We start from the raw sequence: 14,892 nt of genomic DNA, 5'->3' as shown, positions 1-14,892 counted from the left end.
TTTTGTGCGGCTGTGTCGTATACTTATATTTCACCTCTACTGCGCCCCCAGTGGTGTAGAATGGGACACGCATTCGGAAGTACTCTAAAGTAGTGTTTTTAGTAGATAAGTCTCACCCTTTTATTCTTCGTACAAAGCTACTGTATGTATGCTATAGCGTACTAGTGTTTTACTATAACGTTACAGAAGTAACCATTACTGAAGGCCCAGCTGTAAATTTCAGTGCTGGTGAGCAAAATATCACTGGTAACGCTAAATATAATTTTAGAAGTATGTACATAACATGTACCTTGATATAACTGCATAGGTCAGCTGGTTACAATCCATTTCAAACTATTGGTCATCACACATAATTTCCTTTTTTTTTTTTTTTTATTTGGACATTTAAAATTCCAGTGTTATCCATGTGATCTTTTCACTTTGTTCTTGCATAATCTTTTTTCTTAAGGCTGATAAGAGGTTTGTTGCCATGGAAACTCAAGAGTCTCCCCAGCAACTGGAAGACAGAAAGGGGTGAGACACTGACCCAGTAGCAGTGACAGGAATGGCATCAGACTTAACTGGCATAAGAAACTGAACAAAAGTTCTACACACTTCCACATAGTTGGTGCAGTTAGTGTATTTGAGGAAAAAAGTGGGCCATTAATGGACTTTCCAGTTGTAGCTGACAAACTACTTTGAACCCAGCATGATCATGTAGTGTAGATAAGTTCTGACCAAACTTTTTTCATCATTGCAAAACCGCATACGAGTTGCAATAAAATTCCAATATTTCTATTAAAGGTACCAGGCTTTGAAAGGGCAGGAGGAAAATAACTTGCCCCATACGGTACTGTCAAGCCCAGACAAGATAGACTAAGGCTCCAACTGAAGCGTAGACAGCCAGGTACCTGTCACAATGGGGCACGTTTACTTCCATCATAAAAGTGCAAGGAGAGGGACAAGTTTCACATCTCGCATCAGAGGTAACAATATTTGTTGCCAAGGCAACTATGACAGGAGCAGTTCATTCAGCCCTGACAGATTTGTTCAATTGCCTTGGCAACAGCTTTGGATTAAGAAGCACAGTTTCACCATTGTCAAACAAGAGTGCACACAAGTTCAACCACAATGTACAGGAAATTGTGAACAGACTGTTCTAGGTCACCATTTTCTACTGGAAACTGAGTCACAGATTTCCTCTATCCCAAATAAAATTAGATGATCCTAGGCAGGCAGTGACATACAAAAGTCAAGAGAATTCTGCCATGATGCAGTTGGTAAAACTTTCCAACTATAGTCTATCACTTCTTGAAATGTTAAACATGGCCATAATCATTTCTTGAAGTCCAAAGAAATCAAGTTGGATAAATCAATCCTGAAAATACTTCTAGTATTTCTAACAATCACAAGGCTAACAAAGAATTTAGCCAGCCAAAAAGTGATTGTAGTGGGAAGGACAAAAATGTGTCATTTCCAGCCACAACTTAAGTGAACTTTTGTGTGTGTGTGTGTGTGTGTGTGTGTGTGTGGGGGTTCACCAGGTCAGTGTCTTTAGCAGTGAGCCCAGTTTTGTACATGTGTGAGGGAGAGGAGGGGCAGGCAGGAGGGGGAAGTTGTGGAATCCATGTCCTTCAGAATTTTCTTAGAAACGCTTTGGGCCCCATGGAGAGGTCTTCGGTGTCACTGAAGCCCCAAAGCTGGGGAAGTCTTCAGAACTGCTCATATCTGGAGCCTGCCATAGAAATTTAAACAAAAAAAATGTTACTGTTCCACATCATCCATGCACTGCTGATCACCTTCCACCCTTCAACATTTTAGACACTCACTTTTTCGGTGCTGGTGGTCCATGGTGCCTCTCTCACCACAAAGCCTTTGGATGAGCTACGTTGCTCCTCTCCAGCAGAAACACTGGAAGCAGTTGCACGTGGCTTCATATAGGCCTGTTTAGACTCGTTCTCAACCACATCTGCCAGCTGCAGAGAGAAGATTGTCAGAAAAAACTGGAGCCTCAAAGTTTCGCTTTAGTGTTCTAAAGCAGCTATGAGTCTAGATACAAATGCAATCTCAGACCTCATACCACAAAATTGTATCCAGAACTTACATATTCTTCTTCCAGGTTCAGAAGGTGATCAATTGCTTCGTCCACATCTTCTGGTCGTCCCATAACTGTGACAAGGTTGGGATCTGCAGCACCATTCTGAGGAAACTTCAGGTCCACCTGAAGTGATTTAAAAACAGGGTGAAGTACATTGCTGAGGACATGAATGTTTAGGAGTGACTCCAACAAAAGCAGCATATAAACACTGCCAAAAAGCTGCACTTGGATTAGCAAAGAAAATGTAAATTAACATGCAAGTTACTAAAACTTTGTGCTGCATTTCAGAGCAATTGCCTTGTCAAGTCATCTCACCTTGAACTCATCCATGATCTTACGAATGCCTTTTCCACGTGCCCCAATGATACGGGCATGCACCCTGCTGTCCAGAGTGATGTCTTCTGAAATCATCTCCTCCAGGTCATCAACAATGGCCTGAATGGCATTGCGTGCAGCAATTGCCTTTTGCTCATACCCAGTGATTGTTATCTGGTCCTGAAGGCAAAAAGATGAATATTCAACACTGCATGTATCTGGAAGGCAAAGCATATCTTGGACTACTGGAGTACCTGATTCTCATCATTCTTCTCAGGAAACTGAATATTGACATCATGTTCATTGCGGATTTGGGTGATGATGGCACCTTTGCGCCCAATGATTTTGGGGTGATACTTAGGGTCCACAGTTATGGTCAGTTTGAAACTCCTGAGAGCCTACGAAACAAAACCAACATTAACTTTGTGAAACATCTTGTGTATAGTCTAAATACCATCAGGACTTTCATTTAGTAGATGCTTTTCTCCAAAGAGATGGAATGTTTAGCTATACTGTCAAGTTCAAATAGATGAAACTATGCTGATCACTTCCTACTACATTGGGGATGGCAGTTGGGGTTGCCAACAGACACACATACCCGGTCCTCCTGCTCAGCCTGCAGCTCTTTGACACGCTCCAAAAGGCCTTCTTTGGCGCGATCAAGGTGGCAGGCCAGACCAGTGATGGCAATTATGTCCGAGTGCAACTCAGGAGCAGGCACTTGGATATTTACCTAAAGGGAAACTCAGTCACTTTTTTTAAAAAAGTAAAATGCATAAATGTAAACACCCCTCACAGGGCAGGTCTTTCACATACAGGTGGGCATTTCTGAAATTCGTTCTACTTGGGAGGAGGGACTGCTGTATACAGTTACAGGTTTATACTGCCCACATAACATGTTCTGCTGACCATCAAAAACCCACCTGTAATGAACTCTTACCTCGTATTCATCCATCATCTTACGAATTCCACTTCCCTTCTGGCCAATAATGTAGCGGTGGAGCTCAAACGGCACTTCCACTTCAATGGTCACAGGAACCAAAGCCTGAAAAAAAAAGTCAGACAACCATGCAGTTTCCAGGTCAACCACATGGCTGTACATTATACATACACATTTTCCAAAGAAATCTTGATGCATTTAACAGTGCTGCAGGAACTGCTGAACGCAAAGTACAAAAACTAAGGAAAGCCTGACCTTGAGCGCCTCCACAGCTGCCTCACAGCGCTCCTTGCGACCAGACAGAACAATCACGTCACACTTCCTTGGAGTGGCAGGGTCTGCAGCATCCTTCACTTCTCCATTGGTTTCTCCATTCTCTTGGGCAGTGGTTTCAGCAGTAGAAGCTGAAAAGAAGCAGCTCTATTTAGCAAGTGATACTGTAGCTTAAGCATTTTTCTGCTTTTGAAAAGCATATGCAGAATTTCAGCTCCTGTTTGCTTTTAATTTGTTAAGAACCAAACTATGAATCTACTTTGAAAGGACCTGTTTTGGTGAAAATACACTGAAAACATGACAGCAAGTTTAATTATGCATCTTTCTGAACATTTCCGTTATTGACCAAACAAGAATGAATAATGATGCAGTGCAGTGGGTCTGTGTTCAGAAATAACTCAGAACAGAAAAGAATCTGCAATGACAAATTCAGGCAGAAATAAAATCTTACCCTGAACATCCTCACGCTCTGGGAACTTTATTTGCACGTTATGCTCTCTGGTGATCTGCTGGATGCGCAAGCCCTTGGGACCCATTATGGAACGGTGGAACTTCTGGGCAATCACACACTCCATGGTCACTTGAGCCTCCTACCCAAAAAAAAAAAAAGCCAACCAATGCACTGTACAAAACAAAGGTCCTAGCAAAGGTAAAAGAGCAGCATGTTTAAAACTCACCAGGTCCTCAATTATCTCCAGCATGCGCTTCTTAGCTGCCTCTACACAGTCCTTGGCTCCCTTCAGCGTTACCTTGTCACTCTGCGAGCCTGTGCGAGGGAAGCTCACCATGACACCTCCATACTCATCTGCAATGTCCCGCAGGACCTGGCCACGGCGTGCCACAAAGTACCGATGATGCTTAGGGTCCACAGTCATGCCGTCTTCCACCACATTATCCTAGTAGGAATAAAGCATGTTATTCCTGCTGACCCATATTTTACCTTTTAATCACCATTTAACCCAGTATGTCTTAAAATTAAGAAACTGATGGAGGGAATAAAGGAATCAAGGTGCTCTACCAGGCTCTTGATGAGCGTCTCAAGTTCTTTTTGAGCTTCCCGAACTGCCTCCTCTGTTCCCACCACTGTGATCAACTCTTGGTCCTTGTCATCTGCTGTTGGGAAAATAATCCGAGCCCCAGTACTGTCCCGCACCTTCTTGATGTTGCCACCACCCTTACCAATGAGGAACTTGTGGTACTCAGGCTTGGCTCGCAGCTCTGCTGTGTGGCTCTTCGTTTGCTGGATGGCAAGCAGCCATAATTAAGGCCAAGTGCAAAGGAAGTTAAACCCAAGAACTAAAAAAAAAAAACCCTTAATGTTCTCACCTTTTCTTCGGCAACAGATAGCAGTTGACGTTTGGCCTTCTCCACATCCTCTACTGGACCTCGGATGGTGACAGTGTCAATGCCAGAGCCCTCGGTGGGGAAATGAATGTGCACACCACCACATTCCTCCATAATGGAGCGCACAAAGCGCCCTTTAGAGCCAATCAGGGAGTTGTGGAGTTTGGAGGGGATTGAAACCTCAATCTCAGTGATGTTGGCCTAAACACAAGGGGGGAGGTAACATAGTGCATGGCTTAACACTGACAAACTGAACACACCACCTTACATTTTCCCCCTAGGTTTTCAGCACTGCACCAACTCACCAGCTCTTTCTGGATGGCAAGAATGCGGTTTCGTGCTGCCTCACAGTTGGCCTTCTTCCCAGTGATGACAATCATCTCAGAATTGCTGTTCTCTGCAGGCAGGTCGATCTTTGTGTTGGTCTCCTCACGGATCTAAAACAGAAAATAAGTTTAGCCGGGGAATCTAATTCTGTTAAATACCACTTCCGACTAAGTAAATGTTAGTAGTTTACCTTTTTGATATTTGCACCGCCTTTTCCAATAATATTCTTATGAAATTGTTTAAAGATGGGAACTGAAACAGAATAGCTGTTTTCCACCTTAAAAATGAAATGCAAACACATTTAATACAATTAACAAGTAAAAATTAAAACATTTCTGCCAGTTACAGAATTGCTAATGGATTTTTTGTTTTATATACAGCACTGGCTCAAACAATTTTGGTGCAATTTTCTAGTACAGCTGTGGTTTTTGCATGAGTAAGTAGTTGAATTGATTAGGACACAAATATCTGAATACATGCTCTATTTGTAGAAAGGACAAATCTTAAAGCACTTTACCATCTCAGCCACCATCTTCTGCATGAATTTAGAACATTTTTCCACCTCAGTGCGGGGCCCACGCAGCTGAACAATGTCACTCTTCTGGGCTGGGTCAGGAAAGTTAATGATGACCTTTGCAAGGGGGGGAGGGACATTGCATTGTTGGGTTACAGCATATTTAACAAAAGTCTGGATTTGCTAGGCAGCAGCTTGATTACTCACTTCAGGGAACTTATCCCGGACTTCCTTTATTTTTTCTCCCTTCTGTCCAATAATGGCTCTGTGAAAACGCTGTTCGATAATCATGTCCTTTGTACGCTCGTTCTCCTGGGAAAACAAAAGTCTCAAGTTCAGATACTGTATATTTGGTGGTAGGCTTTAAGCCACTTTGACAGAAAATTGTCCATGATTAATGGAAAAATGCTGAAACCATGCCTTTCACTCCCAGTTTGAGATTCACCACCCTCAGGTGACAAAGGGATGAGTAGGTCATATCAAACCAACAAGAGGCCTTACCATGCGCGATGCCAGCTCCAGCAGCTCCTTCTTGGCTTCCTGCACACCTTGGGGGTCCCCCTCTATACGGATCAGGTTACTCTTCTCATTGTCAGGAGGGATGCGAACAGACACTTTGTACTGGTCCTTGATACGATTAACTGGATAGAAAAAATTAGATCTTGCTACTCCTGAAATTACTACAATATCAGAGCCAACAAATAACTTCAATTACATTTAAGACACAAGACTTGCATCTTCACTAGAGGTGCATATACTTACTGTTGGCACCACCTTTTCCAATAAGATGTCTGTGGAACTTAGGGTCAACACTGATCTCAGTGTAGTCCATGCGGTTAACCTGTCATAACCAAAACCAAATCTCTCAATGAAACTTCACATTCAAATCATAACTTGGACAAATTTAAGTAAGACACACATAGCCCAAAACTGCTTGTCCCAAGCAGGGTCGCAGCAAACCAGAGCCTAACCCAGCAACACAGGGCACAAGGCTGAAGAGGGGGGGAGACACACCCAGGATGCCAGTCCATCGCAAGGCACCCCAAGCAGAACTCAAACCACAGACCTGCCAGAGAGTGGGACCCAGCCAAGTCCACTGTGCTACCGTGCCCCCGGTATGTAATAACTTGGCAAATTTGTTCTGTTTCATGCACAACATTGTAATGTGCGTGTTGCCAGATAGGGTGTCCCACTGAAGAGACTTATCTTACCAGATCCATGACAATGGCTTCAATCTGGCTCTGCACTTGCTGAACATCCTTAGTGGGTCCCTCCAAAGTGATCTTATCTTCCCCTTCCGTAAACTCAATGTGCACCTGCATCACAACAAGTCAGAACAAAATTTCTTACAGGACATTCCCTTTGTTGCAGTTGAACCAAAAAGGAATTTTTAAAAAAAATCCCAACCTTCGGCATTTGCTGAGTAATTTTGGCCAGATTCTGTCCCTTTTTGCCAATTATGAAGCGATGAAGCCAAGAAGGAGCCAAGACAGAGGACACAGTGTAGCTGTTGGCCTGTCAAGTGAGGGAATGTAAATTAAAATACATACACACAAACTGACATGTAAGCAAGATCAATGGTTCAGGTCCAGAACTTCAAGGTACCTTGGCATACACCTCTGTAAGTGCCTGGCCTAGCCTGTCTGGTTCTCCTCGAAGGATGACAGTTTCAGAGCTGCTATCGGGTGGTGGGATCTCGACCGAGACACCAGTTTTCTCCAGAATCTCCTGCAAGGTGTTTCCTCTGGGGCCAATCACATATTTGTGCTGAGATTTCTTCACTTCTACAGCAATGGTGGTGGCATTCTTCTTCTGCACCAGAAAGAGGGGTTCACAGATGTCAAATCTCTTCAGCCAAGAAATTTATTCAGTAACATGTTAAAAATAAATGCATACATGCACTATGTCCAACATATATGCTGAGATTATCTATAAACTGACCTTTTCTTCATAAATCTTCTTGATCATAGCCACAGCCTGGGCCACCTGTTCTTTCTCCCCAGTGATGACAATCTCCGTCTTGAGGACACTGGGTGGGGGAACATTAATCCGGGCACCAGTTTCTTGCATCATCTCAGCCACAAATTTATTGTAGGCACCAGTTATGAAAGGGTGGTACACCTTATCAATGTTTACTCGTTCTACAGCACGCTTGTCCTATAAAGAACAAAGGGAAAACCAATCATTAATTGTACTCTCCAAAACAGATTATCTGGGGACAGCAAGTACTGTAGTAAGAACATTTGTTTCCTGTGACCATCTTAAGTACTGACATGCACAGTGATTCATGCTGTACCTGCTCTGCAGAAATTAGCAGGATCTCATGCTTTGCTTTTTCCAAGCCTTCCTTAGTGCCGGAGATCTTGATGTGATTGCTGGGATCTTCAGGCCTTGGGATCTGGATCTTGGTGGCAGTCTTCAGTTCCAACTCCTGCAACTTTTCCCCATTCTTGCCAATGACAAAGCGGTGGTGCTCTTTGGGAATGGCCACAGTAGCAGAAGCCTACAGAGAAAATGTATAAACCTTCAACACTATTAAAACAAAGTGTTTTAGATGTGTACTGCTTGAGTAAAATGTCATTGAATTGATGCCATTTAAAAGTGGTCTACACCCATTCCTTACATATGTGATTAATTTGATCTGTGAAATCACTTACAGAACTCCCACTGTGAGGAAGTCAAATTTCCATTTATTAAAAACAAGCAGTGACAGGAAAAAAGTCATCTAAAGTTAATTTTAATAACAAAACAAAGTATTTCTATGCCAGTCAACAAAAACTAGAAGCTGCTGTGACTGACTCCTGGACAGTTTAGGCCACTGCATTGCCAAATGACACTTAATGAAAACTTGTTGAAATAAGGCAATATGGACAACCCAGTTTTTAAATCTATCATTTTCACTGCCTATGTTTGCTACGATAACTTCTGGTTCAGTAGAGGAGGTATGCGAGAGCTATGCAAGAAGTGAATTGCAACTGGATTTTTTTGTTTTCAAAAGGCAACTGATATTACTACATCAACTTCTCCCATCCATTGTGGAAGTAAAACTATAGTAATCCACTGTAGCCATTTTTGTTTGTATGGGACCCCGTTATATGACAATTCACAGTACATTACTACCCCAAGGAGCCATTAAAACAAACGTTTTGCACACATGGTATGAAACTGCAGAAATTAATAGCTTGATATTAGTGACTTAACTAAATCTGAAGTCTTCCAAATGCATACTCTAGAATCAGTTAAACTAGGAGCTCCATTACAGTACAACTGGCTACATTCCAACTGGGGGGCCTGGCTGCTCTGTAAGCAATTCACTGCCAAATAATTGGTCACTGGCATTTTTGTACCCTGAACAGATACTGTCCTCTACTCAGATGTTCTCATGTGCAATGTCATGTGATTCAGTCTTATATTGTAAGGGTCATGTGCTGACAAAGGTGAGCTATAGAAGAGTAGGAAGTCTGGCCATAAATGTAGCACTTAAACCAGTGTTCAACTCTGTAGATGTACAGCAGATGTTTTGAAGTTAACCTACTAAGCTAAAATTTGGTGTTCAAGGGCTTGTCCAAACCTCATTAAATGATAGGAAGCAAACTAACATTAGATTGGAAGCCATCTTTACATCATTAATCACTGTACAAAATACCAAAAGGAAAATGCAAGCCAGGAAAACCCTTTCATGTGTATTTCTGCTAATTTAACATAATTGATTAACCCTTGGAAACCTAGTCAATAGTACTTTACATAATGCAATTCTATTCTTTGGTAAGACCTGAAGGCGCTCACCTGAGTCTGCAGTCTAGAAACGATCTCCTTTCGAGCCTTCATGACAGCATCCAGCTTCCCAGAAACCATGATGGAGAGGCCCTGGTCCTTGGCCATTGACAGTTCCAGGTGGGCCCCAGTCTTCTGCATGATGTCCACACAAATCTTGGCCTGGTCACCTTCGCCAAACTGGTTGATGTCCTTGTACTTGCGCTCTTCCAGTGGGACATGGAACACCTAGGTTTTTGACAAAGTGAATGGCAGAGTAGATACTGAACACAATTACTTTGTTTTAAAAGCAATAAGTACCCTGCCCCTGTCATTAAGTATAACACTGGTCAGGTCACTAAAATCCAAAGTTAATCAAATTCCATGCCCTTACTGTCAAGTGTTGACCCTAAGTGCAACTAACTAGGATAATTAGTCAAGCAGACATTTAGCAAGGCAACAAGAGTTCTTAAACATGCTATAAACATTCAAAATCTAATTTTTCCTCCAAGACTGATTGTAGTTTGTAAGGATGTTCATTCCCAAAACAAAGCCTTGGATTGCTAGCGAGTACATCATGTACTTTTATTTCCCCAAGTGTTCAGATCTGTTGCACCAAAAATTAAATGCCAACCAAATGGCTAGTTCATTTATACCAGCACAGAGCAAGAGCTCCCAATGCAAACAAGCAGCTAATAAATGCTCAGAATAAAGTAGCTAGTACACTTCAGATAACCTCCAACTATTTGTTAATAGCAAACACTAGGTGTTTAGGGTTGTGATCAAGCTCCAGGCTTAGACTGGCACTACGCTTGCCTGGGTGATGATAGAGGACTTCAGGGGCCGGATTTTTGTCCAAGCATTGTCCAGCTCCTGCCTTCCTTCAGGTGTAGCCGCCTTCTCAGGCAGTGGAGGGAAGGCTTCTTTATAGGTTGGCAACACATCATCATCATCGTTCCCAGATGAGCCAACACTGGAAACTACAACAGTGGAGTATACAGTAGTTTATTTGTAATGGGACACTGGCAGTCAAGCTTTGTCCTCTTATTCACAGTGGAGTAGATGGAGTAATACTTACTCTGCTCAGGTAGGAGACCATTGCGGTGCTCATTGAAGCTTTCCTGCGTAAGTACAGCAACAGAGCTCATGGTCGAAATCCCACTTTTACACGGAGTCCGAGTGTGCCACTGGGGGGGGGGGGGGGTAATCAAATGTCAACATGGGACAAAGGCATAGCATGCCCCAATAAAATCAAACACACAGGCTATAAAAATAGCCTAAGCAGCATTCTTATCAATTTCATGCACTTTGATAATCTTATCTTGCTTGGGCTCAGGGGATATCTTCCAGGTAATAGGGCCTGACTTCAACATGATGCTGCTGCTTGAAAAAAAAAAAATGCAATATTTCCAGATTGCATATAACTTAAGAAAAAAAACTAAGCTGACATTCACAAAACATAGTGTAGGTGGTATGGGAAAGAACATTTTATGTAGCAGGGGCAATTCTAAAGATAACTGGCAGCTCATTCATCCTGCAAGTTAAGAGGCTTTCCCCACTAACCCCAATTCCCTATGCAGCTTCAGTGCAGGGGGAATGGGAGGACCTTCAGCATGCAGTGCTCCTGTACTTTCAGGAAACACTGCATTCCAGACCTCAGCTGTCCAATTATCATTCGCTCTGCCGTACAAACCCTTCAAGCACCCAACCATGTTTCCTTAGCCCAAGACCTTACACGTGGTGCAGTGTGAGAGTTGAAACCAGGATTTCAAAAATAGAATTTCACTGCAGAAGAACTTTTCAAAGACTACTGCAGCACAATTTTGGTGGCACAACATTTACATTTACTTGAAAGTCTGCAACATCAAAGAACCCAGTTTAATGTCTCTGCACAGTGCTTGAAGCAGACATTTGTAACCAGAAAAATATATTCCCACATGTTAAAAGCACAGGCAGAAATCAAAAGTTAACTGCCTTTAAGACATTTAAAAACCCTCAGGTAAATGCCAAAGCTCTTACAACAGTTTGCTGATTACTATACACTCTTCATTTTACTACACTCACAAGAAGTTGAAACCTACAGGAAAAGCCCTCCTGCTGAGTCCAGTGTTCTCCAACATCCTTACTGCATACCAGGGGAGCAGCAAGGGGGTTTAAGAGGCCCAACCCTTAACAGGGGCCTGTTTCTGAACTGATCTACTGCCTATGGTGAGGCCATGCCGAAGAATATGTTAACACTTCTCCAGCTCTTAAGCCAGATCAAATTCCCCCTCCCAATTTTCAGATGGGAAAAACTCCTCTGGTAGTCTGGGGGGGTGCTCAAAACATCTGCACCAGGTGACCATTGTTAAGCCCCTAGCAAAATGAGACTGCTGAACACAATTCTAAGACTTAAATATAAGACAAAAAAAACATCTTGAGATAATAGCAGCCTGAATGGCAATAGTCAAGTAAGCATGAAAGGATCTTACAAAAGGAGTCATTTCTTACCAGCTAAATGGTCAGTTACCAGATAATCCGTCCTGTTAAGCTGTTTGTTCGTGTCAGCCTGCCAGCTTTTGCCTGAAAAGTAGGGGGGGCTGTTAGCACCACACAAGATCTTGGACAAACCTTAAAGGGAAGATATCACACCAAGCAAACAAAACAAAAAAGTTAGGACCAACTTGGTGTGTTGTACAGCCAGGCTGACGTCTGCTTGTCGTGACTAACTGCTACTGCACACCCACATGCTGTGAGCGGAGTAGTTGGGCAAGACATCCAGTTAAGAAACGCACAATGTATGACATCGCATTACGTAAATTCACAGTATGTATCAGTGACGGTCAGACGCTTTTAACACTGCCAGACTTATGACATCAAATTCCCCATTCCTGTCAAGTTGTGCATAATACCTGGAAGGAAAAAGTTACACTGCTGAAATCAACAGGTTTGAGAAAGTAATCTTTCCTGAAGATCAGTCACACCACCCCTAAATAACAATTTTAGTCCATCTGACAAACAGAAGCGGGAGGAACAAACCTCGCCATTTCAACGGGCCCGACAGCAGAGGCAACAAATGTGGAGGACGCAGCCTATTTATCCACAAACATGACTTCTGGTACAGAAGCTGTCCAACCTCCCACCCACTGGAGTGAAGTCGACCTTTATTCAGCTTCACTCCCAACAGACGCCAGGTCAGTCTCCTACATGGCAAAGTGCCATCCACAAGACTGCCTGTGTAAGGGAGTCAGAGCTGCCACACCGCAGCGTAAAGCAGTCCTCCCTAACATGTGATATTCGATCACTCCATGGCATAACCTGACGATACGAATAGACATTTGAATGACAGGGCCAAGAGATGGCAGGCCGGCAATCTTCACATCCAACATGTCCCCATTGACAATCTCAACCACAAACCAGCCAGCAGACTACCGGTAATACAGTAACTTCAGACACGTCAGTTGCGATGACTGGAACATCGCACAAAACGGCATTTAAAAACAGCTAGCAATATCAAATTAACACGAGAAAAATTTCAAGTTTGTCTGAGGCGAAAAGTGTCAGATGCGACCATAAAGGTTCCGCAGAAATGAATAAATTCATGAAAATTGAGATGAAGCAAAAAAAATGATTCCGACTAGGGTCAACACAGACTAAATTCTCAAAAACGAGGGGAAGGTTGTCTTAAAACACAAAACAAAGGCAGCAGTAAGGTCTGAGGAGTGAGTCTAATAATGATTTAGCTTGAGGCAGTTACTCTGGAGCAGAGTAGAAGGTGGTCTGTAAAACAGCATAAAACAAGTTAACAAGCAGTGCTACACTGCTACAAACAAAACCCACCTCCTGTCCTGTAATTTCAAAGCCCAGGCTGTACTTGACACATTAAAATTGCAACACTAGTTTCTCCCCCCGTTAAGAGCTAGTAGTAGTAGTACCTGAGGTAACAGTCACTGAAGGTCCGAAAAACGTCCATTTAAAAAAAAAAAAAAAAAAAAAAAAAAAAAAATTGGAAATAAGAGCCAACTACTACTACTAGTTTAGAGGAGACGAAGAAGTGCCACCTCATCAGATCAGTCTGAAGGCAGGGAGAATTATTACAAAATACGGGCCGGAAAGAATTGCTTTCATAACATAATTCGTTACACGAAAAGCTTTTGGATGAAAAATGTTCTTGCTCACCTTCACTGACTCGTCCTGGTTTATTATCCCACACAAAACTACAGGGGGTCAAGGGGGGCATTATTTCAAACAGGCGGACGACTTCGTCGCGAATTACAGTAAACCAAGTGCACGATTCGCCGTGTTGCCTCGACTTCATAAATATCGCTGTTCTCACGACTTCGCTAAGAAACTTCAACGAAGTTCCGGAGGCGCGCGCGTGCGCGGCGGCAGCGCTGACACGTCGCGCGCTCGGAGCCCGTGTGTGTGCTCAGCGCGAGACTCCATTTGGGAAACTTGCACACAGCACAAAACGCGCCAGAAAACGGCAAATATCCCCACAAAAACGATTTTCGAAGCTCGAGACTACGGAGGCCACGGTCAGCCAGAGAGCTGCGGATCCGCTTCTTATTTTTTAACGAGTCCACAGGCCGTCTCCGGGTCCAGGGAAAGTCCACGTAGACAGAAGGGGCAGGAGGATGAGCGGTCTGGAGGAATCGACATGGAGTCCAGCTTGTGTTCTAGGGCGAAAAACCCGCCAGGTACAGAGAGAGCGGTCATCGGCCTTTCTAACATTTTCCTGTCCACGTCCGACGTAGCACGGGCTCTTTCACAATCCCCCACGACTGAACTGATATGTTTTTACCAGGTACTTACTTCTGTTGGTGTTCCCGTCTGCCCGAGATGGTGCAGAAGCTTGACAACGTAACTCCAGGAGTGAAGAGCGTTGCCCACGAGCCTGCAGTATTTATAGTGACACCAGCTGGCCAATGGCGCGTTGCCACGTCACAGCCTCGACTTCGCTTCCAGGAAGAGCTTGGAACGGTCGTGAAAGAGTGCAACGCATGCAGCGCACGTACCTGCGCGCAAACGGTGGCGGTAGTGCGCGAGGGAAGCGTGTGCACTCTGATGTTTTACATTCCGTTATTTTCACACAGCGCAACGCGCCCCGTGCTCGTGGTGATATGCAGAATCTGTCGAAGTAATTTTTTTAAATTCTATTAACTAAATACTCGTAGACCAAAATTGATTATATTCAAGAGAAATCGTCCAGCCCATTTTAATTATTACCTGCAGCGCATAATACAGTTTATTGCAGTGGCGAAATGAACCATTTTTTTTTGATCACGTGATGATATCATTCTGTTTAATTTTACTGTCACATCATTGTAATAAACTGTAGCGCGTATGCGTGCATTTGCGCTTTCCTGA

At 43.3% G+C, this 14,892-nt stretch overlaps 1 protein-coding gene across 1 annotated transcript; it reads right to left on the bottom strand.

Moving 5' to 3' along the window:
- Positions 1-356: 356 nt before the first annotated feature.
- Positions 357-14,416, bottom strand: hdlbpa (high density lipoprotein binding protein a). The gene is made up of 28 exons (XM_018731285.2): positions 14,338-14,416; positions 12,034-12,105; positions 10,622-10,730; positions 10,360-10,523; positions 9,577-9,792; positions 8,087-8,293; positions 7,732-7,947; positions 7,396-7,602; positions 7,198-7,305; positions 7,002-7,106; positions 6,553-6,631; positions 6,292-6,431; positions 5,998-6,102; positions 5,794-5,907; positions 5,467-5,553; positions 5,255-5,386; positions 4,932-5,150; positions 4,624-4,845; positions 4,283-4,501; positions 4,057-4,195; positions 3,588-3,736; positions 3,333-3,437; positions 2,991-3,125; positions 2,647-2,790; positions 2,393-2,572; positions 2,084-2,200; positions 1,809-1,955; positions 357-1,714 (listed from the first exon to the last, which is right to left on the bottom strand). The coding sequence occupies exons 3-28, from the start codon at positions 10,689-10,691 to the stop codon at positions 1,625-1,627; spliced, it is 3,816 nt and encodes a 1,271-aa protein (XP_018586801.1). The 5' UTR covers positions 10,692-10,730; positions 12,034-12,105; positions 14,338-14,416; the 3' UTR covers positions 357-1,624.
- Positions 14,417-14,892: the final 476 nt, after the last annotated feature.

Source organism: Scleropages formosus, chromosome 25 (genome assembly GCF_900964775.1).
Source record: "Scleropages formosus chromosome 25, fSclFor1.1, whole genome shotgun sequence".
NCBI lineage: Eukaryota > Metazoa > Chordata > Actinopteri > Osteoglossiformes > Osteoglossidae > Scleropages > Scleropages formosus.
Note: the sequence above shows the minus strand (reverse complement) of the source record. Positions and strands in the feature narration are given on the sequence as shown.